The following is a 26,450-nucleotide window of genomic DNA, read 5'->3' on the forward strand; positions in this document are numbered from 1 at the left end:
TAAGATTATCTCTTCACATTGTAAAGACCACACATGCAGTGCCTACTATCAACCCCACTACTGTCAAAGTTCCTCCAGCGGTATGTCTGTGTGAATGCGGAGACAAATTCAAAGCTGTAACGAATTGAGATGGTGTCCAAATTTAGTGCATAAGATCAATTCAGTCACAAAGCTGGAAACAAATCAAAGATAATTCATCTTCTCATAATGTCACATGCAACTGGCAAAATTTGCAACGTGCATAACTGTACTTGTCTCAGATCTTGAGCTCTAAGTAATGTCATTATCCCACAGAGACTGAAAGGATGTGTTACTTCTATTGTTTACAAGATTAATAAGGAAGTTAAAAAGGTAAATAATAGTCAAGGGACCAAATCTAAAAAAAACAATGAGAGGTAATGTTGATTTTGGTAATCATTTGCTTATGGTTGACGATACAGTGACTCCCCTGTTCTAGAAATGGCAAGTTCTATTGCATTGCAAGCTATCGTTCAATAGCTTGATTGCATATTCGGTCTGCTTGGTGTAAAGTGCTATTTAACAATGAATATTTACGCGGTGCCATTGACCCGAACCATTAATGTTATTTCTCTGTGCAGTGGTGCTACCGGCCTCCTGCAAAATTCCAGCATTTTCTGTTTTTATTTCAGATGTACAGCATCTGCAGTTTTTTAGTGTCTCGCAACGGCGACGCGTCTCCCTTGACGTCAACTATTTCGAATGCTGTGACGTCGGCCATAAGCCCCGCCTCCGGGGAAGCGGCGCATGCGCACGCGGTCGCTGCGGTTACTGTGGGACCAGCGGCTGCGCTTCATTCAAACAAGCGGAGCGCGAGCGGCGAGGTGAGAGGAGCAGAAAATGGGCGCAAGGCGCGGTCGGCAGACTTAGACTTTAATGGCGGGGAGGAAAAGTGAGGGAAGGTTGCTTTAATTGGCCCGTCCCGCGGGCGGTGGAGGCCGCTTGTGAGCCCAGGGAGGTACCGGGGCTGTGCGGTTGCCATGGAAGCAGGCGGGCGGTGATTTGCAGTGCGGAGTTTGCACAAGAAAGCTTCTCAAAGTCCCCCGCTTAGATATAAAACCTGTAGTTTATATTGTTTTTAAATGGGAGAAACTTTTTCTGGAGCCAGTGCGAGCCCTGCATTTTTCCGCCACAGCTTAGTGATTGGAAAAATTCAACTCCACTTTAAAAAGCAGATTAAGTTGCAGAGTGATTGGCCTTAAATAATCACACTTTATCGAATTGTAACGAGCTTTGTCAGTTAATTTGATAACAATTAAGTCCAAGAGCGTGTGTTGGATGATCAAGTCACGCTGCGTGTATTTAAGTTTGGTAAAATAAGGATTTTTTATTTGGCTCAAATGTTCTTTGTCCAGTTGCAATCTGCAGACTGTTTTACCTTGTAAAACCCCCAGCCACCTTCAGTCATGTTAGTTGGTGGGTGTGGACTGTAGTATCCATGTGTCTGTATGTAATTTCGTTCCGTTTGTGGGCGGATGCGGGTCTGAATGTTGAGACTGGTGGGTGTTGAATAATGATTTATAGAGTATGTATGAGCTGCAGTTTTAGAAGCGTGCTAGAATTTGTTTTACTTTTTACATAAACCAAACAGTTGCTATTACAGCGTTTGTGTAATTTCTTCCTTTATTTCAATATTTCTCTGGCTTATCTGTATGTGTGTTTAGCAATCTGGAGTCTTCAAATATCCTGTGGCTTTGGGCTGTTTTGTAGGTAGGGTATGATCTCAAGCCTGCAAGTGGAATAGGGAGGAGCTGTAGTTACAAGGTTTTCTCTTTGTCTGCACTGCCAGCTGCCTACATCACATAAAGACTTGTGTTAGATTTGTATCAGAGAAGATTCAGAATCCTACTTGTAATGCCAATTGCTAGGAATCAAAACAGGTTATCTTTTACAACCAGAAAACATAGCTCTTGATAGAACAGCAGAGATAGATTTACTTTCCCGGTGTATAAAATAAAATGCTTTAGGGAATATGTGACAGTTGAGTTTTATTAAAATCAAGGGACCAGGGATAGTATTGTCTATACCAAAATAGTGTTTTTAAGTGGCACATATGTTGTTTTATGAAACTGTTGGACATTGTTCTTGTATGTAAAACGCAATGTTGTAGTGCTGCATTACAAAATTGACTTTAGTAGAATATTAGGAATGTACTAGTTGTTACTCTATTTAAAAATATTAGATACTGGTCAAGTATTGCAGTAAGACCAACATCAATAACAATTCCATCATCAATAACAGTTCAAATGATTAATGCCTGTGCCAAAGAGGAGCACCATGGTGCATTTGTTTTTAATTGCACCTCTTTCAAATTTTATTTCTGAATTAAACTGAGATTTATTTGAATTATCTATTGTATTTTTCCTGTGTATTAGGGATGAATGGTCTGTGATGGCAGAGTTGTTATGAATAATATGATTTGCCTGAAGAGTAGTCAGAGGGGGATGGGTATAAGCTGATGCTATTGATGTTGGATATGATAGCATGGACATTATTTCCATAAACCTTTTAACTGCTTTGCTTGTTCAACTAGCTGGAGTAAATGGGATTTGGTGGCTTTAATGGTAAATGATGTAAATAAGAATTGCATCTTTACATATAAATTATTTATCTCTCTATATTATCTTGGTTTTTTTGTTTAACCCCAAACTATGTTTCAAGCCATATTAATTCATACAAGCCAACATGATTTCTTTCACTGCAGTATCATGTATTGTCTTGACTCTTCACCTGCTTTTACATTAATGCTTGATTATACTTTTGGTGCATGGGACTGATGTACTAGTAATGCCTTTTACCGTTTCCCAATACTTGTGAAAATTAAAAACTTGTCTAAAATTCCACATCCTGCATTTATTTCATACTAAATTGAATTCATTTGTTGCTGCTGCCATCTTTTTTCTTTTCTTTTGTAAGTTTCAAATCTTTGTCTCATTTACAAATTCTTCCAATGTACCTTTGCAACTGCTTCAATCTTTGTGCCCACAAGACTGACTCATTATTCCCTTGTATTTCCTTTTACGTACTAGTATTATATACTTTGTAGTCAAACTGTACATTTTGACTCATCCATCCTCTGTAAAGATCCCTGCCATGTGACTGGCCTAAATCCTTTCCTGCTTTAAAATGCAGTACAAATACTTCCATTTCTTCCCCAACTCATTAATATTTCAGTAAATTGTGCCCCAAAGATAATTAGTGCAACAAAAGCCAGGCATTAAGTTTGATTTTCTCTTTTAATATGGGTCTGGTCTAAATGTTTCCACATACATTCATTTACCTAGTCATTGCAGACCCAGTTACCCAACAATCCTAAGAAGCCACAACTGGATATGACCAAATAGACATTGAGAATTATTTTCTTGGTAGCCACTTGAATTGATTCCTATCTGAGCTTTCCTTTATGAAATACTTTTGCTGGAAAGGGGAGATGATGTGTGTAGCATGTTGCAGTGCTGACAGTCAAATAATGTGGTAAACAGATTTCTTTGGTGGTACTTAAAAATAATTTTTAGAATCTCTGATGAACACCTGCATTTATTGCTTATGCCTAATTATCTTGAGAAGGTGGTAAGCCAATATGTTGACACACTGGATCCTTCTGGTGAAAGTACTCCAGTGATGCTATTGGGTAGGGAGCTCAGGGATTTAGATTTCATGCTAATTGTGTTGGTTTCAATTAAGGGTTTGATATATTTTACAGGTTTTGATGGTGAAGTGTTGATAGTTGCTCAGCAAGGGGTTTGCATCTAAAAACAATCATTTTCTCATCCAGGATTCTGAATTTAGAGCAGGAATTTTGTGCAGCTGGAAGGTCAAATGAGTGGACTTTATAAGACATAGGAGCAGAATTAGGCCCATTAAATGTGTTCCACCAGTCCATCATGGCTGATTTATTATCCCTCTCAACCCTATTCTCCTTTCTCCCTGTAACCTTTGATGCCTTACTAATCAAGAACCTTCCAGTCCCAACTTTAAATATACCCAATGACTTGACCTCCACAGATTCACCACCCTCTGGCTAAAGAAATTTGTCATCTGTTCTGAAGCATCTTTCTTCTATTCTGAGTCTGTGCCCTCTGTCCCTAGACTCCCCCACTATAGGAAGAATCCTCTTCACACCCATTCTTTCTGGGCCCCTCAATCTTCTATACTCCAGCAAATACATACCAAGTGGCATCAAATTCTCCTCGTACATTAACCCTGTCGTTCCCAGGATCATTTATATGACCAAGACAATCACTGTCATAAGTAGCTGAGTCATCTGCAGTGTTCTCCAGCAGGGCATTTTCCACTGATCTCTCTGGGTACACAAAATGTGCTGTTATTTGATCCTTTTAACTGCAATTGCAATAAAGATTGGTTTGTCTTAATCAAGTGACTTGGGTAATTGCATCTTTGCATACAGTACCTGCACTGTTTTGTTTCTTTCAGGATTCCAAGCCTGTAGTCTGCGGTGTTGGTTAAGTACTCTATGCAGTATAACCCAAGTCATCAATGCGTTGAGAGAGTTGACCATATGCAGTTCTGTAATGCTGTGATCACGCTTGAACGATTTAAAGTGCATCATCACGTCTAAAAATAGACAGGAATAAAACAACTAATTAAATTGATTCAATTCAGAAGATACAAAAGACGAAGAGAAGCTGAAAAATGCTACTAATCTTCCCAAGGGGCTGAATTGAGCAAACCATCACTGCAGCTCGGGACAGCAGGTTATCTGCACTTCACATCAAAGGAAAGTGGATTTTAAGAATTAAAGAAAAACCTGGAGTGAATTTTGACAAATTCAGTGTTTGAACTACTTATCAAACCTGTGGTGGAGGGACAAACAGGTCATTATTAAACCATCGCCAGGGAAACCACAGCTGAGCAAATTACGCAGAAAGTGCACAGGAGGCATCCTGAGAATCTTTCATTCAACAAGTAACTTCCGCTCACCATCATTATCTTTGGCCTGTTTTGAATCTGATTTCTTTGATCTTTAATATATACCCTTACCAAAACGTGCATCTTCTTATGTGTTAAATTGCTGCAATGGGGAAGTGCAACAGTAAGCTGAAACCTGAAGTCGTGGAGGAGCTGACTCGGAAGACGTACTGTAAGTATTAAAGGCAAATGTGAACATTCTTATTAAAATTGCAGTAATTACTGATTCACATACTTGATTTATGAATTTTTACTAAAATGGCATTGACTCTTTTGGTTACTTATAGTTCATTTGTAAGGCTTTTCTCTTACTGAATTGAAAAAGTATTTCTGTACAGAGAGAGAGAGAGACACACACACACACACACACCTGGAATTTCAATATTGAATTTGCCAGATCCTTTCAATTGATAAAATTTCACTTTAAATTTTTCTCAGGAACACCTCTTCCAAATACAGTTAAACTCTATTAATCTAGTGTGGCTGTCTAAGATTTTCCGGGCTGGTGATGAGACACTGGAATGTGGAACCAAATGTAAACTGTTGGAACATAGTGAGTTGACTGGCATCTGTGGAGGCAAAGTGACGATTGACATTTCTAGTTGAGACCTTGCAACGGGACAGAATTTTCAAGATGATTGTATGTTAATACCACTGCCTTCCTCCCCTCCCCAGACTCTTAATTTTTTTTAAAGAATTATACAGCACAGGCAATTCCCCATCTTATGGATGCATGGAGGGTTGCCTTTTTAGTAAAGTCTATATTATGATTTTACATTGTACAAAACCACTTTGTCAGTGGATTCCAGGGTAGGACTTGTGTTTTAGAACAGAGACCAGGTACTAAAAGCACATAGTTCCCCGAAAGCAGCAGGTAGGTGTTGGGATATTTGAGTACAGGAGTTAGGTTATCATGTTACTATACAAAATGTTGGTGAGCTTGCACTTGTGTCTGCCAAATTACAGGAAGTATGTCTAAAGTAGAAAGGGTGTAGGAAAGATTAACACAGACATTACTTGGACTGAAGTGCTTGAGTTACAGGGAGAGATTGGATAGACGGGCTTTTTCCCCGAAGGGGGAGTGACCTTAGAGCATTATAAAAATCATGAAGGGCATAGATAGTGAATGGTCACAGTTTTAGGGTAGAGTCTAAAACTAGAGGGCAGAGTTTTAAGATGATAAGGTTTTAAAGGAGGAGTAAAATGCTACTTTTTTGCACAATAGGGTGGTGGGTATGTGAAACAAGCCAGAGGAAGTGGTAGAGGTGGGAGCACAGCGTTGAGAAGACACTTATTGTGGAATGGAAAGGACCAAATACAGGTAAATGGGACAAGCTCAGGTTAGCAACCTGGTCAGCACAAACTAGTTGGGCCAAAGGGTCTCTGCTGTATAATTCTGAATAGTGTGTTTAGTTTCGGGCAATGCTTTTAGGAAAAGATGTTAAGGCTTTGGAAAGAGTTCAGAAGCGTCCACTTGAATGATTCTAAGTGTGAAAGTTACATAATTACACAAATAGACTAGAAGGCTGTGATTGTTGCGAAAAGAAGGAAGGCCTAGGGCAAATTTCTGAGAATTGTGTAAAATTGTGTAGTTTGTTTGCTATAGCTGAGGGATTGGGAACCAGAGATTTCAGATTGAAGGCAAAACACAGGTAGGATGAGGAAGAATATAATTATGAGAAAAAAAGGTGAGCATTTGAAATACAGCTGAGACAAGCAGAAATAGCCTATTTGGCTTCTCAATCCTGCCGCAGTAATCAGTGATTCTTGACTACAGCTTCTCTTTCACGCACTATCCCCTTACCTCTTGAGTCCGACTATCCAAAAACTTATTGGACACTTTAGTCCTTAAATAGTGTGGGAAATACAAGTTCAGTTTGAAAGGGGTATCTGTACTGTAATTTTGTGATAATATTGAGCTTTTCATTTTGTAAACCTTTTAGCTGGAGTATTTGAGAGCAGAGATTTGGAAGGCAAACTCGAACAGGCAAAAAGAACTTGATGCTGAAGGATGAGCCCATTTCTGGAAATTACACAGAAACAATACAGTAATAGTTAAAATTGAACATTTTAAATTTGTGATAAATGTTGCAAATGGGTGGTAGTTTTGGACTAGCACCCAAGACTTTGTTCTTTAAATAACAACATTAGAAGTTAAACAACAATAAGTTTGAAGTTAAACATCATATAAAAGTAATGAAGCTTGCTGATTATTTTGTCTTGATTCAGTGATATAAGTTTTACCAATTTTGGTCTGTTTGATTGTTTGGATAATATTGGAATCAGGTAACCCTCTTTCGGCCAACTAAGCAATACCTGATGCCAATCTGCAAGTACCATTGCTAAGTTAGAATGACATACTTTTCTTTTGTTTCTGAACAGTAACAATTGCTCAATTGGACAAACTCATGGAATCAAACCTAGCTGCTAGACGAGACTTACTTGATACTTTACTTTGACCTCCCCAATGTCCGTGTTGCAGGCATGCCTGTTTGTAACAGCTTTGCCAGAGATTATTCACCTCTTTGTCCCCTTTGTAAAGAAAAACTTTTGTATTAATTGTAAAGACATTTGGTAACATTCAGTTTGACACAGTTACTATGATAAGTGAAACAAATTTAATACATAAAGGGCTGTGAGTTTAAATTGCAACAATATTATGTTGCCACAGTTTAACATTATTCCTTAACTCCATGATAATTATGAATTGTGCATCTAAAGCTTTGACAAGCTTCTGTAAATTTGCGGTGGAGATTGTATTGACTGGTTCCATTACAGAATGTTTGGTAACACCAACGATCTTGAATGGAAGAGCATACAGAAAGTAGTGGGTACAGCCCAGTCCATCATGGTTAAAGCCCTCCCCACCATTGAACACATCTACATGGAGCTCTGTCACAGGAAATTGGCATCCATCGTGAAGGACCTTTACCATCTAGGCCATGCTCCCTTCTCAATCTGCCATCAGGAAGAAGGTCTGGGAGCCTCAGGACCCACACCACCTAATTCAGGAACAGCTATTACCCATCAACCATCAGGTTTTTGAACCAGAGGGCATAGCTTCACTCAACCTCACTCACCACATCACTGAATTGTTCCCACAATCTATGAACTTACTTTCAAGGACTCTTCATCTCACATTTTCTATTTATTGCTTATTTTTTATTATTATTATTTTCTCTTTATATATTTGCACAGTTTGTTGTCTTTTGCACATTGGATGTGGCAGTCATTCTTTGATTCTATTGTATTTCCTGTGAATGCCTGCAAGGAAATGAATCTCTGTGTTGTATATGGTGACATTTAAGAATTTTGATAATAAATTTATTTGAACTTTGATAATGGCAGTAAATTTCCAGTCTTATACACCATGATTATAGAAATACAGGAATGTAGTAAACTAAGTGAACATGACAACAGAAAATCAGCAGATGCTGGAAATCAAAGTGATAGACACCAAATGCTGGAGGAACTCAGCAGGCCAGGCAGCGTCTATGGAAAAGAGTAAGCAGTCGACGTTTCTGGATGAGACCCTTCATCAGGACTGGAAAAAGAGATGAGAAGTCAGAGTGAGATGCAGCCTGGCCTGATGAGTTCCTGAAACAGTTTGTTTGTGTTACTGTTACAGAGGGCTATTTGCATGTGAGCTACAGGTCATAAAACCCAGTGGTTAACTTGCAGCTCTGCTGTTGACTATTGGAGTTGAGAATGGCTGGCAGCCTAGCAAGTGATAGACAATAGACAATAGGTGCAGAAGTAGACCATTCGGCCCTTCGATCCTGCACCGCCATTTTGAGATCATGGCTGATCAATTACTATCAATACCTGGTTCCTGCCTTGTCCCCATATCCCTTGATTCCCCTATCCATAAGATACCTATCTAGCTCCTTCTTGAAAGCATCCAGAGAATTGGCCTCCACTACCTTCCGAGGCAGTGCATTCCAGACCCCCACAACTCTCTGGGAGAAGAAGTTTTTCCTTAACTCTGTCCTAAATGACCTACCCCTTATTCTCAAACCATGCCCTCTGGTACTGGACTCTCCCAGCATCTGGAACATATTTCCTGCCTCTATCTTGTCCAATCCCTTAATAATCTTATATGTTTCAATCAGATCCCCTCTCAATCTCCTTAATTCCAGCGTGTACAAGCCCAGTCTCTCTAACCTCTCTGCGTAAGACAGTCCAGACATCCCAGGAATTAACCTCGTGAATCTACGCTGCACTTCCTCTACAGCCAGGATGTCCTTCCTTAACCCTGGAGACCAAAACTGTACACAATACTCCAGGTGTGGTCTCACCAGGGCTCTGTACAAATGCAAGAGGATTTCCTTGCTCTTGTACTCAATTCCCTTTGTAATAAAGGCCAACATTTCATTAGCCTTCTTTACTGCCTGCTGCACTTGCTCATTCACCTTCAGTGACTGATGAACAAGGACTCCAAGATCTCTTGGTATTACTCCCTTACCCAACTCTATACCGTTCAGATAATAATCTGCCTTCCTGTTCTTACTCCCAAAGTGGATAACCTCACACTTATTCACATTAAACGCCATCTGCCAAGTATCTGCCCACTCACCCAGCCTATCCAAGTCACCCTGAATTCTCCTAACATCCTCATCACATGTCACACTGCCACCCAGCTTAGTATCATCAGCAAATTTGCTGATGTTATTTTCTATGCCTTCATCCAAATCGTTAACGTAAATGGTAAACAGCTGTGGTCCCAATACCGAGCCCTGTGGCACCCCACTAGTCACCACCTGCCATTCCGAGAAACACCCATTCACCGCTACCCTTTGCTTTCTATCTGCCAACCAGTTTTCTATCCATGTCAATGCCTTCCCCCCGATGCCCTGAGCTTTGATTTTACCCACCAATCTTCTATGTGGGACCTTATCAAATGCCTTCTGAAAATCAAGATACACTACATCCACTGGATCTCCCCTGTCTAACTTCCTGGTTACATCCTCGAAAAACTCCCAACAGATTAGTCAAGCATGATTTACCCTTGGTAAATCCATGCTGGCTCGGCCCAATCCAGATAGGATGAGGAGATGCAGTAGACTTCCTTAATCTTCCACAGGACAGTTCCAGAGATGTAGTTAGCAGAACTGTTGTTTCACAGCTTCAGCAACCTGCGTTCAATCTTGACCTCCACTGTTTTGTCGTGTTTCATTGTCCTCCGTGATTCTTTGGGTTTCCTCATTACACAAAAACATTTCAGGGTTGGTAAGTCAAAGAGTTGCTGTAGGGTGGGGAGGAGGATTGTAAAATTGTTTTGCAGTGGACTGCTGCTTGATTTGATGAATCGTGTTTCTGTGCTGATTCTCTAAATTACTCATAGCAATAGTGAAATCTAGTAAATCACCATGTTACAAAATGGGTGAGATATAGACTGAGCAGAAATAGCATGTGGAATTTTACCTATCCCCATCCTGAGGTTCCCAACACCATATATAACACTTTGGTTACTTCAGTCATTGAGATGGTTAAGTGGAAGGACAAAATAGAATCAATAGACTTGGCAACATGTTGTCTTTGCTGGTGAGGACCATGTTTAGAGTTAGCCAGTGTCTTAACCAAGTTTCAGCACTCATCATTTGGACATGCTGTCCTATTGCATTCCAAACAGAACAAAATGGATAAAGCTTTCCTAGCCACTTGCTACTCCATTACCTACTCTGATAATACTGAAATCCTGGAAAAGTCTAGCACTACTGCTTTCATGTTCATTAGTGTGCAGTTTAGATTCTCTCGGGACCGTTTGGCTCCAGATCCAAAATGTAATGTAGATCAAAACATGAGTGTGCTGAATACCAGAAGAAAGGTGAATGTTGTAATGCATGAAGAAGTATTTGGAGCCTAATAGTTGGGAGTCCAGTCAGGGGGATATTTGTGACCCAACTATCATTAGCTGTTTTTTTTTAGATGCCCTTTTGCAATCATAATTTCAGGATTTGTACTTTTTACATGAATAGTTCTATTTTCATCTTCCCTGACAATCTGTCGTTGTAAGCTTGGAGCAACAGCTAGTTAATGTTGAGTTTGGATTGAAAACTGCCAGGTAACATTAATGCTACATGAGTGCCAGCTGATGACCAACTTGGCCATTTCCTTGATTTTGGGTGCTTTGGTTGTTACAAAGTGAATTGGATCAACTGTTTCTACACCATAGTTGCAATAACAGACACAGGCTTAGTATTCAAAACAGTAGCTTTTTGTCTTGACACACAAAGCTAAGCACCAATCAAAATACGTAAGCCAGAACTATGGTTAAATATCCATTAACTCATGTTGGAGAAAAGTAACTCCAGTGAAAGGAATATCAGAATTGGGAATTTGTTTTTTGACTGAAATGTCATCTATCCCTTTGCCTTCACAGATGCTGCTTGACCCTATGAGATTCTTCAACATGTTTTATTTTTGCTTCAGGTTCCATAATTTGCAATCCTTTGTTCATTATTAGCATTATTAGTGTTTCAGCTCCAGATGTAGATGGGGAGACTTAATGGTAAAAAAAACTATGGGCCTAATTTTAAAGTCCAGTTTCTGATCAAGGACCATTTTCTCTCCACATTATCTTTGCACTTCATTATAACTCTCAATTCACAGTAACACCTGGAAAAAGGTGAACCACTCCTCCTATTTCAGGAAATACTTCTGGGCAAAGACAGATGTAGGTGATGAAATTCACCACTGTCTTTAATGTGCCAGCATGATCTGGTTGAAACAGGAAAAGGATATTTGAATATGAAGAACTCAGCACAAAACTGATAGTATGCATGGGTCAAACATCATAGTCTCAGTACTTCTCTCAATCTTGCTACAACGTTGCATTACACCTCCAAAAACCTCCCATGGGAATGGAACTAAGGAGGAGTTGTATCCTGTTTTGGATTTACAGGAAATTAAACCAATCTTATTTCCATCAAAAGTTGTTTTTCAGGATTCTGAATAGAATTGAAGATGTGAAATTGCTTTACATTATAATAAGATAAAATCATAATGTAGGATGTTAATAGTAGTGCTAACTGCTCAGGCACAGGTTATCAAATTACATTTAATTGTTTGAAAATTTGAGTCCGTAAGGCATCCTGACAATTTCTGCTTCTGTAGAGTTGTCTTTTTGCATCAGTTAATATTTTAATAATGCATTCATATTTAATGAGCTACTTCTGGGGTGGGGACATTCAGTAAAACCTGATTTGTAATGGAATATAACAGTGTATTTTCTATATCAGATGATTTAAGCTTCAAAATTGCCAAACAATTTTGTCAGAAAGGTTTATGCAGATTAGAGGTTGAAAAAAATTACCGTAGTCATTAAGCTATCTGGTAATAGCCATGCCCTTTATTTTTGAGGTGTTTCTGTATTGCCTTTAGATGCGTGGGTTTCTTTGCTTTGAAGAAAACTAATGTTGAAACTCTTCTATTTGAGTCCTTTTGTTGGGGTGCTTGCTGTGTGTCTTTTCAGAGATCAGAGACTTCCCCTGTGGATTCATAATGATGATATTCACCTGCTCATGTTTGTGTTGTGTGGTTTGGAGAATGACGGAACAGTTATGAGTTACAGGAATTGCAAGAAGTGGGGTAGAAGAAAAGGGGATATAAAGAAAGGGGATATATATAAAGGGGATAGAAAAGGAGATATAAGGAAGCTACCTCACAATCGTAGTAACTTGGGCATGTTGCTGACCTCCAATGCTTTTCAAAGACCTGCTGGTTGGTAGATTAATTGACTATGAATTATCCCTACTATGGCTGAGTGGTAAGAAAATCAAGGGAAAGTGTATGTGAATTGAGAATGATCTGGGAAATGGGATTATGTGATTGTTCTAGTGTAGACTTGATGGGCCTTGCACCCTGCTTTAGACATGTTATAAACAAATGAAAAAAGAACAAGCAGGCTCTGCAAGTATGCTTTCAAGACCCCACTGAATTACTGGGTCGAATACTAGTCATTACACAAAATGGAAAATTGGGAAAGCCTGACAGTTACCGTTACCAGAAGTTTTACTGGACCAACTACTCAGGGTCTCTCGTACTTCACAGGATAGGTATTAGATTCTCCAAGGTAAGAGTCAGGAGTGTAATGGAGCACACTCCACGTATCTATGTGATAACAATTCCAAGAAATCTCAGAAACTGAACTTCATCTAGAACAAGGCAATTCACTTGACTAAAATCCCATTGCCACTTAAGTGATTCTCTCCTTATACAAGTAGCATTCCGCAATTACCAATTTTATTTTTAAAAAATGCACTTCACCTTTAATGCTTCATGTGGGAGCCTGAAATTCATAAATTGATTGCTGTCTTAACTATGTTATGACAGTTCTCTGTCAAAAGTAATCCATAAAGGGCATCAGGTAGTGAAATACGTGTACGAAATTCTCAATATTTGAGTGATAGAGCACAAACTTCCCATAGGTGACAAATATAAAAGGAGGCTTTCTCCTCTACTGATGCCTACAAAATATGACAGATAATATAACAGCAGTAACACACACTCCAATTACATTAATAAAAATATCATGTTTAAGTATGTAAAAGGAAGGGATAAAAGGTAACATACCACTTCGTAAAACTTAGAAGCAATGATCATTTGTGAACTCATACGGTGTATTTGTCTAAGCAAAGCCCACTTTGAATAGTGCACAGCAGGGAGCAACTTGGCACAAATGATGTGAAACCTGTATTTATGCAAACAATGTTTGGTTCCTGAGTATGAAAGTGTACGTAGAGAAATTTGTTCAAAAAAAAAATCAAGGTTGGACTTGAGCTGGCCTCATGAGTATGCAGTTCCATTTAAAGCAAAGCAGCAGATAATGGGAACTGAAAGTATTTGAAATGTCAGAATCGGGTTCACCGGCATGTGACGTGAAATTTGTTTTGTTATTTGATGGGTACTATTTCTATGATCCTTATGAAGCTAGAACCCTCTAGTTCTGAGATCTGTTTCTTTACCTTCAAACTGTCTGTGTAAGCCAGTTAATGCATTACAAATTAATAAAAACTAAATTATTAGCAAGTCTGGCAGCATCTATGATGAGAGAAAGGGCTCTTGCTCTCCTTCCCTCCTGTCACATCCCCCGCCCCTATAGATGATGGCTGATCCGAACACTAATATTTGTTTGAGATCTCTAGCTGTTTTTTTTCTTTTGAATACAAATTACAAAATCTGCCATAAACCATGTAATTATGTTGTGGAACAGATGTCATAAAATTGCTTTTAAATTTATTTGATGTGTTGTTGCTTGATTCATGTTTTTTGAAAACTGGTTTTATCATAAATTTATCTACTTTAATTTGTGTCTGTAGCTCTCATGGTTTTAATAATATTTAAATTAAACATGAGTAACATCTTTAGTTATTTTAGTTTGTAACATTAATATCTGAAGTGAAGTGTATAAAATTATATTTAGTAACAAATATACAAAAAAAATCATTGAATTTCAGTGAGATGTAGAATCTCAATGTGAACCTTGCCTATTTCCTTGGGCAATTTGTATTTGACAAGGTAGTTTTGAAACAAGCATGATTAGTGTAATTTGCTTTTGATTTTTTTTTGGATTTTTTTGATTTTGATCTAATTGTGCTGAAAGCCTAGAGGAATGAGTGCAAATTACAAACTGATTTTAAAAAAATCTAACAGAATTTATTTTTTTTGTTTTGCATTAGTACTTTTAACATGTTGAACTTCTAGCATTTTTTTTATTAGCTCCCAGTATTTAATAGTTTGCCAGTATAAATAAGGACAGAGAAATGTAATACCAGGAAAAATAAATTTGGATGCTCTATAATTAAATGGAATGATTTCATTCACAGCAATTTGCTGGCCTGATGTTGGCATAAGTATTATATAGAGAAAACTTTTATGAAAACAATTCAATGGAGATCTAATAGTAAATCCTGCACTAGTTGCCCTTTATACCCTTATTGGGGTTGTCATTTGTATTCAAATAAAGGCCTTTTCCCCCTGCTGTGAACTAACAGTTACATATATAGCTCTAAAAATACTGAAAATGAGTATTTCAATGTCTTTCATATCACAATTGGGCTTGGTTATGAGTTCTACTCCCATAGGAAAACAATAAATGTGAGAATGCTTTCTATTTTTAGCAGTGATGTGCAGGCCCATCTCTGTGCTCTTTAAATGTCTGTCTAATAGTCAGTATTGGACAAGCCATAGTTTTGTGTGTATTTGTATAAGATGATGAGAGGCATTGATCATGTATAGTCAAGGCTTTTTTCCAGGGCTGAAATGGCTAACATGAAAAGGCACAGTTTTGTGCTTGGAAGTAGGTACAGAGGAGTTGTCAGGGGTAAGTTTTTTTTACGCAGAGAGTGGTGTGTGTGGAATAGGCTGCCAGCGACAGTGGTGGAGGCAGATACGATAGGGTCTTTTAAGAGACTCCTGGATAAGTACATGGAGCTTGGAAAAATAGAGGGCTATGGGAAACCCTAGGTAATTTCTAAAGTAAGTACATGTTGTTCAAGTCTAAACTTGCTAATGTACACTCTTATATTTCCTAACACTGACTGAAGTCCAATTCATTCTTCAGTTTCACCTTCTGGTATACATGTTTGCCCCAGTGCTGTTGAAATTCTGATTTAGAATAACTTGCAAATTATCATTGTAACTGATGTTATTCACAGAGCTAATAGTAATGCAGAATTATTAGAATCCTGACAGGAATACAGTCTGGTGGGTGCATCTGTCCAAAATGTCTTTGGTAAACATGGCCACTGCACATTCTTTGTGCAGGCAAAGTAGTAGCTTCATGCTGAAGACATGGTTGATGTGTTGTGTGGCACTGCAATTAAGGGAGGTAAAGAACACAATGGCAGTTCAGAAATGGGTATCCACATGCTCATCATTAGCAGTAGAAATATACACCAACATAATCTAACTATATAGCAGGCATTTCCCTCAATCCGTCATTACTTTCCAGCCAGGGATTTTGAATTAGATTAATTGCAGAATCCATAAGAGCATGCTGGGAGCAGCAACTGACTTACAGGAAAAAGTGAGGTGCCTTTTGAGTGAAATTGCAACACAAGGCATGCTAAGCAGCAAAAGCAATATGCAATTGACAGTGTTTTCACAGTCAATGAATCAAATAAGTTCTGCAATTGTACCAAATTTAGTGTTGTAGGTTAACAGGACAAGGTTCAAGAACAATCTTCAACTATTGAGGGACCCAGTATGTCAATACTGAGGACATGGCTGAAACATATGGAGCTATGCTCAGAGGTGCCAAATAGATTATACAAATTGGTAACTTTCTGGTCCAGGCAAATCAATTCACCATGTAATATCAAGGAATGGCTGTCAACATTTAATGCAACATTCTGTTTGCAGCGCTGAACAATTAACACACCAGATCTACTGGAGCTGTGCATCTATCCAAGCTATCCTATTAATTATAACATTGCCATCAATTCTGGCCGCATGGAAGCTTGGCCAAATATTTCTCTTTCACAATATGCAGTACAGATCCAATCCAGTCAATGACACTCAATCACTGTGTTCTTTATCACCAGCAATTAATGATGTTTACATTGCAGTCAAGTTCACCTGCAACCTCTGTTTGGGTTTCACTGGAGAGCTTGACTCCAATACCATCTTAGTTCAAATAAGACCAAGGAGCTGAATTCCAAAAGTGATGTGAGCGTGACTGCCCTTGACATTTAATTGTAAATTGCTATATAAGAATGGATTAAGAAATCAAATTTGAGCCATAATTTTAGTCATGTGTTAAATGAACTTAATTAAAATGTGCTTGAATCAGATATCTCTTTAATGTTCCAGCCCTTGTAATTTGGGGAAAAAAAACTTGAACAATTGGAGAAGTAAGTTTCATTTTGATAAAGAAAACCCTGTGTCTAATGAGGACCATCAGTGATAATATCCATTCTGTGTTAAATGTTGTTTATTGCAAGTACAGATGCTGTTATCACAAATACTTAATATAACAACACTAATTAGAGAGGCTTGTTCTAATCTTCCCTGAATAAAATTGTGTTCTCTATAGCCTGGATTTTTAGTCTTAGTAAATTGACCTTGTATGCAATTAATACTTTTCATAAATATCCTCACTTCAAGGCTGTGGTTTGTTGACGGTAAATTAAAGAACAGTGACTAAGAAAAGGGGTTTCTTTTAAAGATGCAAGTAAAAGAGTTTGTGATCGATGTAAATGATTTGAAGAGCCACTTATCCCATTGGGCTATAATCATCTCTCAGATTTGTTTCTGAATGCAACCTGTTACTGAGTTGTTACTGTAGTTTTGACATCCATTAATGGGGCTAGACGGCACCACATGTATGTGTTTATAGCACAACATAGTTGCCAATTTTCCAATGAAGGTTTGAGTTTTTAGGGGGTGTGACAGAGTTGTGGATGATTTACCTCCACTCTATTTCTGAGGTGGCTGATGAATAGGGCAGGAGATGCTTGACAAGACAGGTTGAGGTACTGCTCACTTTGTTTTCTATTGGTATCAGCTTGCAATCTCCTAAGAGGTTTCATGCCTGTTGGAAGCTTAGAATTTTAACTGTTTCTCTATTGATATATAGAAAAGTAAGGTAAAATCAATCTGTTGTGCCATTCCCACACATGGTGGTTGCCTTTAATGTCCTGAGCAATTATGGATGGGCAAGAAATTCTGACTTGCTTGTACCTTTAATGTTCAGATCAAATATTTTGAAAAGTTGTAACTTTGCCTTGTTGTGATAAAGTACTCCATTGGTGGGCAGAAAGGCCTTTTTCTCTCGGTAGTACTTTTAAAGTAGCTTTGTTTTAAAGACAGAAAATTTTGCACTGCTTTGAGCTTCGTGACATGTTCTTTGTGGGACTTTTTCAGTATAGGTTTTGTAGCTTATGGGTTTGAAAACTGGTGATTCTGTAGGGTTTTGTTGTATTCACATGGTGATCACCCACAAGCTGATTCTACCATTTGGCCTAATTGAAAAGGTTAAATAACTAAAGTATTTGGCATTAACCTCTCAGTATCTAAAATATTTTGTTAGACCCACGTGGGTGTTATTATTTTACTCAGTCTGTGCAAAGATTGATGTTTTCCAGAATCAGAGCTGTGGTTTCCAGTGTTCAAAAGCAACTTGTCCCAATGTTGGGAAGAATGTGAATCTTCACATCCGTTGACTTTTACTTCTGACTCCTTGCATGGTGCCTCATAAAATTTGCCTGAGATTGTTGAAACTTGTTGGCTCTCAGAATCGGGTTGTGAGGTCTTCTAAACAAATTGGTATGTATTTAGATTCCTATTGTCCATTTAAGGAAGGGGAACATTAGCAAGTGTTCTGTTGCAAGCCCTAGCCCTGTAATTCCTTTCCTTGCGTCACTATCAAAATTATGCTTCAAGTTCAAAATGTGGCATTCTTGATACTTAATGATCCGTGTGAGAAAGTTCATTCTGCAAAGATGAGCTGTTTTTCTACTGGTCATATGATTCTAAAGAGGAAAAAATTGTTTAAAACTATCTACTTAAACAATTAAAATCACTTTTATATTATTCTATCTTTTTGATCTTAATGCTTCATTAGTTGGACAGGTCAAACATTTCTAATCTCATGCAATCTATGTAAAATGGTGAAATATTTCAAGTAGCCTTTGTTAGTAGCAGTTGTTTAAAATGAAACTTTGCGATAAGGTGTCTTCTGTGAAATGGAATGGTGGGGAAAATGTATAGTTGTTTTAAGACCAGGTTTATTCTAATAAAGAAGTCAAAAGATTATGAACAAGAACATGAACACTGTCAAAATCTAACTGCAGTCCTGTAGTGATTTTATTAATTTAACTTTATTAGTGTCAAATGTGATAAAATTCTTTCATTAGTAAGCAACATGATCTTTCATCACTCTCTAATGATGGTTCAAGGGAAAAAGGCAACTTGGATGTGTAATAAGAAAGCAAAGGGAAATTGTTATTGTAACTGGAATAGTTTCCAAAGTGGTTCTGCAGGCTCAGAACAGGACATCTTGCCTAATTTTGTCTGTATTAATGATTATGGCTTGAATGTAGAGATCATGTTTTAAAAGCGTGTGAATGTTACAAAAATTGGGTCTGTCATTGAATGTAAGGAAACAAACAGTAGGTTTCCAAAATGCAATTGGTTAAGCAAAATGGCAAGTAAACTTCCACTTCATTACTGTGAAATTTAATGCATTTGTAGGGGGAAACCTCGCAAGGGAACTCAAATGGTGGGATACTTTATTAAAAAGGGATCTTTGTAAATGACCATGGGTCTGAAAACAGCAGGATATTGCAGTAAGTTCAAGAAAGCCTAAAGGATTGCATTTTTTTTTAAACTGAGGAAGAGAAGATGGTGAAACAATAAGTCAGACAGCATCTGTGAAATGAAAAGTAGAGTTAACATTTCAGGTCAATAAATTGAATTGAAAATATCTGAGTGAAGTATTAAGACAAGATAGTTTATATTTCTCAATTAAATTGCTTCATGCATTTGTCTTTCATAACACTTCTAGCACTTAACTGATTCTTCCTGGGGGGAAAACGTTTCTTTGCATGTTTCAGTATAAAAACATTTATGACTATTTTCCAATTATTTTAACGGCTCTTTCAAATTATAGCAATTCCTATTAACTTCGTTTTTTGAAGTTGCATGATGAGGTTAAAACCACGGCTTTGATAAATACTGAGCCAAGAATGTGGCACAAGCTGCACTGGAGTGTTAGGAGTAGCTTCACTCGCTAGTATTACGTGATTGAGCACAATAAGGATAATACTGGATTTAGCTGTAATATATTTTGTGGTACCTTCATTCTTCCGACGTAAAGGAAAATATATTTGCCATCCAATGCAGCATGCACAGGAAAACAGCACAAAAGGATGAAAAGGTGCTGTAGTAAATATTTTAAATGATTACATGTAGGATAAGTTAAAAGTATACTTTTTGAAATTTAATGATTCATTATCAAAGAATGTATAAATTGTATAACCTTGAGATTTGTCTGCTTACGGGGGACCACAAATCAAGAAACCCAAAAAGAAAACAATTAAAAAATATAAAGACAAAGACACAATGCACAGAGAAAGAGAAAAAAACACAAATCATGCAAATGATAGAAGTGAGCAACAACATTCCGAACCAAATTGGGTTCTTGGATCCGAATCCCCTGAGTTGGCCCAATCCTTGGTCTCAGTCCATCATATTAGCAAGGCAAATTGCCATGAAGTTCACAGACATGAAGCACATGTATTAATAATAAAACTTCAGTCATTATTATTCTGTATCATTTTTCCCATGGAGTATATTACTAATACTTGGACACTGCAAAACCGATTTCTAGTGGAGGAAAATTAGAGGAGCAGAGAGTAAGGGTTAAATGATAGGCCTTGTGTAATTCAGTTGCACTTGTTTCTCATGTAAAGTGTATATTTCCTGATCGATTTTGCCTTTTGTTTTAATTGGCTTGAATTTAAAAATTTTAATGGACTACAGAAGATTTAGCTGCTGCTATTTAAGGGGCATTACAACACTGTTTGATTCACAAAACCTAATGATTTGTTGCTGCTAGGCACAGACTGTTGTTGGCATATTCTTTTCACAGTCAGCTTTGGAAGTCTGGTTCCTTTGCTTGGAAAACCTGGATCAGGATAAGGATTTGGCAAGAAAGAATTGAGAAATTTGTTAATCTGAGAGGTTTCAATTTGTAACTCAAGCTAAGAAAATATATTTTAAGAACATGAAATATTCCCTTTGCTATGATATTATGCCTGGAGATGCGTGTTGTGTATGTGTATGAATAAATTCATTATTATTTGATAAATCTGGTAACTTGCCTTTCTTTTGCAGTTACCGAGAAAGAAGTCCAGCAGTGGTGAGTATAGTATTCTTAATTAATAAGTAATCCAATGGTAAATGAAACTTAATGTAAGTTGTGAAAAATCATTGATTTTGGAATTTAATTATGCTTAGTAAAATGGTCTCAAAAATATGGTAGGAAAACTTGGAATGACTTTATTGCATCAGGGATCAGAAAAAAATCTGTCACTTGCTGGAATTATTTGGTCAAACAGGATCAAAGTTAGAATCTTTTGACGTGGTTAGAAACCATTTTCCTTTAGCTTGTTATGCAAGTGATATAATATAGTTCTGATCTAATTCCCAATGTGTGTAGCTCCATTCTATGCCTCTTTGTTGTCCAGCTTGTGTCAAATTGATGCGTTTGTTCAATGATGGAAAAGTTAGCAGAGAACCCTATTCTGCATTTGGTGTTTATGTATATTTTTTTCAAATTATGTTTACTTTTTAGAAGTTGGTGAAGTGCCAAGCAAAGAATATGCTCACAAATCCTCCATTTTCATCCTTGATGAGCAACGAATAGATTATGAATAAGTGCAAGGTCATTAATGTTTTTTTAAACAGTCTTTTAACTCCTATTTTTACACATTTGATGTCGTGATATTCCTGGCTTCGTGATCATTCACAAGCTCAAGGTGACTGTTTTGATAATTTTTTAAAAGATTTTGTTTTTTCTCCTTAGTAAAGCTATGACAAGTTGTCTTTGATGGCCAAACCACCAATAGTACTTTTAACATTGTTGTTTTCATTTTACAAATGATTGGAGATGGTATTTACTTGGATTTATAAATTACGTTCGTCCAGCTGCAATCTGATGGAAATGTTATTGTCCGGTTAATGCTATGGTATGTAAGCAGCTTGAAAGTTTAGCCAATCTGCAGACCTAAAGGAGAAATTGGATAGAGAGAAAAAAGAGGACACAAATAAATTTAACCTTAATTGAGAGAGTGGTGTGTATGACAGTTGAAAAAAAACTATCTGTAAATCAAGTGAGTGGGGATAAGATTAATTTTGAGATAACATACAAGCTTTATCCTCAAGTCATTAATTTTGTGATATTTCTGACTTTATGATCATTCTCAAACTCAAGGTGACTTTTATAATTCTTAAAAAATATGTTTTGGTTTCCTCTTAGAAAAGCTATTTCTTTGATTATGTTTGCCCAGCCACCAATAGTGCTTTTGCCATTGCTGTATTTTCATTTATGGCATTCAGTTGGATTTGTAAATTATTTTAGTCAAGCTACAGTCTGATATAAATATTTCATCATGTTATTGTCCAGTCAGTGTTGAAGAAAGAACCTTGTGATCGTGATGCATAAAAGTGCATAAATTCAAGAGTGAATATGAACGATCATACTTGGGTTGACAGTTTACAAGATTATTGCAAGATCAATTAAGCTTAATTAAGTCTACCTCCAATTCACATTTAATTTCATATAATTTATCTATCTTATTATTCAGCGAAGTAGCAAAACTGCTTATACTGACTTTAGAGTTTGGAGAGGATCCTGTCATTGTTTGGCTAATATCCAATGCCTTCAGTAAGGAAAAACTCGAGAGAACTGTCTCCATTGAGTTCATGACGAAGGGTCTCGGCCCGAAACGTTGACAGTGCTTCTTCCTATGGATGCTGCCTGGCCCGCTGCGTTCCACCAGCATTTTGTGTGTGTTGTCCATTGAGTTCATGCCTATTTTGTCAGAAATGTTAATCCTTGGTAAGCACTTTTTAGTATACCTCATTGATTTTGGAGTACAGCGTAATATTTTGGACCCAGTGGAGTCCTGATGAAGAGTTTCATCCCGAAATGTCAACTGTTTACTCTTTTCCATAGATGATCAGTCCTCATGAAGGGTCTCGGCCTGAAATAGTGACTGTTTACCCTTTTCCATAGATGCTGCCTAGCCTGCAGAGTTCATCCAGCATTGTGTGCATGTGTGATATTTTGGAGACATATTTATGGACTAGATGTGGGTTGTTTGGGACTTCCAACCAGAATAGCATTTGGTTCTTTCAACATCATGTTATATCTTGCTACTTATTCCCAGCATTTCATAAGATGTCTGTACAGTGGATTAATTGGTTTAATCAAGCAAATGATTTTAGCCATGCAGAGTTGGAAATATTCTCATTTGAACATGTTGCTTGTGCTATTAATTCAGTGTAGTTTTGGAGAAAATTCATTTTAATGATTTTCTGAAAGAATATTAGCCACTGTTACTGCTTGTTAATCAGTGGATTCTGCTTGGTGCTCATAATGCCATAAAAACATCATCCCTTTGTCTTGGGAACATTTCTAAATAAATGTGATTGTCTTGAATTGTGTTGTTTCACTGGAAGGAGTTCTTTTGAGATTGAAAATTGCATCCAGAGCCCCAGTCAGTCCTTCCAGGTGAGGCACATTTCAATTGCAAGTGTGTTGGGGTCATCTTCTGTGTCCAGTGGTCCCAATGTGGCCTTCTTTACATTGGTGAGACCTGATGTAGATTGGGAGAGCACTTTGGCCACGTTACTCCATCTGCAAAAACCAGGATTTCCCGGTGGCCAACAATTTTAGTTCTTTTTGCCATTCTGAGATGTTGGTCCATGATTCCCACTATTATTGTGACGAGGCAACTCTCAGGGTGGAAGAGCAACAGCTCATATTCTGTCTGGGAGCCTCCAACCTGATGGCATGAACATCAATTTCTCTTAACTTCAGGTAGTTTTTACCCTTTCCCCTTCCTTCTTCCTCCATTCCCCACTCTAGTTCCAAGCTCACTCACCTCACCTCTCCTCTTCTCCTCAGTTGCCCTCACCTGCCTGGGTGCCCCTCCTTTCTCCCATGATCCACTCTGTTCTCCTATCAGATTCCTCTCAGCCCTTTACCTTTTCCACCTATCACTACCTACTTTCTTTCTCTCACACCCAGCTGGCTGCACCTACCACCTTCTAGCTTGTACTCTTTCCCTCTCCCACCACCCTCCAACCTTCTAGTTCTGGTTTCTTCCCACTTCCTTTCTGAAGAGTGATTTAACCTGAAAGCATTAAATGTTTATTCATTTCCGTAGATGCTACCTGACATGCTGAGATTCTCCAGCATTTTGTGTGTTGCTCTGGATTTTTAGCATCTGCAGAATCTTTGTATTTATCACTATGTGCATCTTCAAGGGTTAATTATTACAGTATCACTTGCACCACATCAACTGACAAAAATACAGAACACATTCCTTTTTGAAAAGGTGCTGGTAAGAACAAATTCATAGATATGTGAAGCTGAATAACAATTTTTATTGTTGGGATCGACATGTTGAATCGAGTAAAGAGGAAAGGAAGCAGCAATCAAAAATCAGCAAGAGCCATAGCAGTCGGAGACAAAGTGGTGTAAATAGAAAACAAATTACTCCAAAGGCTGGAAATCAAGTATGCCAAGAAATCCTGCAGAAGCTGAGTAGATCACGTAGCATTTGCGGAGAAAATGTTTTAGATCAATGACCTTTTGCCTTTATAACTGCAACTAAAAGAGGCAGCAAATTCCCCATGTAAATGAGTCACGCTTTAATGATATCCTCGTGGTAGGTGCTCTTTATGGGTAAATAGTCATAATTGCTGCATGATTTTTTGTAAGTTTACTTCATAACCACACAAACTACAAAAAAAACAGGTTTATAATATAGCTTTTTCCAGCCATCCTCTGCCCTTCTAAAGACTTGCTTTATTTGTTGATTTTCTTTTGTCTTTATTGTATCTCCCATGGCTGAAGGATAAACACAACATCATGTCACTGAAATTATTTAGTCTGGGTCCTGCTGCTGAGATCATTACTTTAAATTGTACTACACTAAACCAATACTGTGCAATATTGTGAATTTGAGTGGATATTCCCACTGATGGCAAATATCCATTCTCTTCACCTGAACTGATGTTTTAAGTAAGTTTATAATTCTCTTTTTTAAAAAACTTATGTTCTCCTGAATAGAGTCACTGGGGTTTTATCTACATCACATTTTTGAATAGAAATGAACTTACATACACAGTGAATACATGTGGCCACTGTCTTCTGTTATTACAATAATTAGACTATATTTTCAGCCGTGATGTGAATTCTTGTCCCAGAATGTACATTTTTCTACAACGCTATCTGAATAAATAAAATAAAGCTAAGCTAAGTTTTAAAAAAAAATTAAAAATTCCGGCTAGACAAGCCATGATAACTGTGAATGATAGGGTAAAGTGGTGGAGAACTGCAAAAGATAGTGTGATATAGAAAGAAAATAGCAAGGTTTCTGAGGTACTAGGCCAGATTTCTTCACTCAAAACCTACCTCCATGCAAAAGCCTGAATCTAGACACAGATGATGCAGATGCTGGAATTTGTTGCCAAAACAGACTGCTGAAGCAACAAAACAGATCAAGCAGTATCTGTAGAGGCAAATTAATAGTCATTGCTTCTGGTCCCAACACTGCTTTGCTGTTTACCACAGAAAATAATCTGTAGCTGTGATTTCTGCATATATGTACTTGTATTTTAAATACATGAAACAATAAACTAATATTGAAGCTTGTATTTTGCAACATGTTTTAAATATCAATGCATATTTGATTGAGTTAGCTACAATAGAGTATATTTTTTTTACAAAGACTTCAATTCTGTTATCAACAGTTTTTCATGTTCCATTTACTTTATGATACTGTATTAGTTTTCTCTTCACAATGGGGAAAGAAAAGATGTTTAAGGATGAGCTCTTGAATGAGCAAACTAATTATAATCAGGAATTCATCTAAAGTGGTAGAACATGGAAATGGGCCCTTTGGACAACCAACTCCACACCAACTAGCAGGCATTATTTACACTAATCATAATTTAACCCATTTTATTCTCCATATATTCCCATCAACTTTTCCCAGATTCTTTCAATCGCCTACACAGTTTAAAGAAAATAACAGCCCACTTATCTTTGGGGTGAAGCATGGGGGAATGGGGAGGGATGAAATCCAAGTGAACACTGGTAGAACGAAAAGGCAACACAAGTGAATCTGCAGATGCTGGAAATAAATAAAAAATACAAAATGCTGGCAAAACTCAGCAGGCCAGACAGCATCTGTGGGAGGAGGTAGTGACAACGTTTCGAGCCGAAACCCTTCATCAGGAGGCTGACTCCTGATGGGGAGGGCAGAGGTTAAGCTGGAACAACAGTAATAACCAAATAGCCAGAAGCGGACAATTGCAATTGAAAGATGCCAATTTCAAAAAAATCTTCAGATTTTTTTGTAGTTTTATTTAAAAGCTTCTAAACAATGGTGACAAATAATAACATGAAGTACTTCAGATTTTAACAACTACTTGAACAAGATAGATTCCTCCTTTGCACAGAAGTTTTTATTCAATTAGAAGCACATCATATTATCTTGATGCAGTTGCCACTTTAATGGGTTTGTAGTTCCTATAAATGAATTTTCCTCTATTGTTGAGAGTTTTCTTTGTAATGTGTGGTTCATTGACAGTTGACACTCACAGCAGTGAATAATTTACTCAATTATTTTTACACTGTTCTAACTGGATTCCACTTTAACTCACGTTGTCATGGTGATTATTACTATAATTTTTGAGTAGTTTATTGTCATTTTTGTGTAAGTTATTAGGAGCTGAATCTGAGGCTGTTGATAATCAGAACA

General features: G+C 37.5%; 1 protein-coding gene across 3 annotated transcripts in view; it reads left to right on the plus strand.

Moving 5' to 3' along the window:
• The first annotated feature begins 757 nt into the window (after positions 1–757).
• The window catches only part of LOC140731241 (neuronal calcium sensor 1), a 77,468-nt gene continuing 51,775 nt past the window's right edge, over positions 758–26,450 (plus strand). Inside the window, exons 1-3 of one of the 3 annotated variants that reach the window (XM_073052776.1) lie at positions 758–842; positions 4,453–5,119; positions 20,788–20,812. In XM_073052776.1, coding sequence (XP_072908877.1) covers positions 5,056–5,119; positions 20,788–20,812 — 89 coding nt within the window. In that variant the 5' untranslated portion in view covers positions 758–842; positions 4,453–5,055. Of the gene's footprint in view, positions 843–1,499; positions 1,518–4,452; positions 5,120–18,126; positions 18,217–20,787; positions 20,813–26,450 lie in introns of those variants that run through there. The other 2 variants (XM_073052777.1, XM_073052775.1) reach the window with 2 other exon arrangements.

This window comes from Hemitrygon akajei, chromosome 7 (assembly GCF_048418815.1).
Source record: "Hemitrygon akajei chromosome 7, sHemAka1.3, whole genome shotgun sequence".
NCBI classification, from domain to species: Eukaryota; Metazoa; Chordata; class Chondrichthyes; order Myliobatiformes; family Dasyatidae; genus Hemitrygon; species Hemitrygon akajei.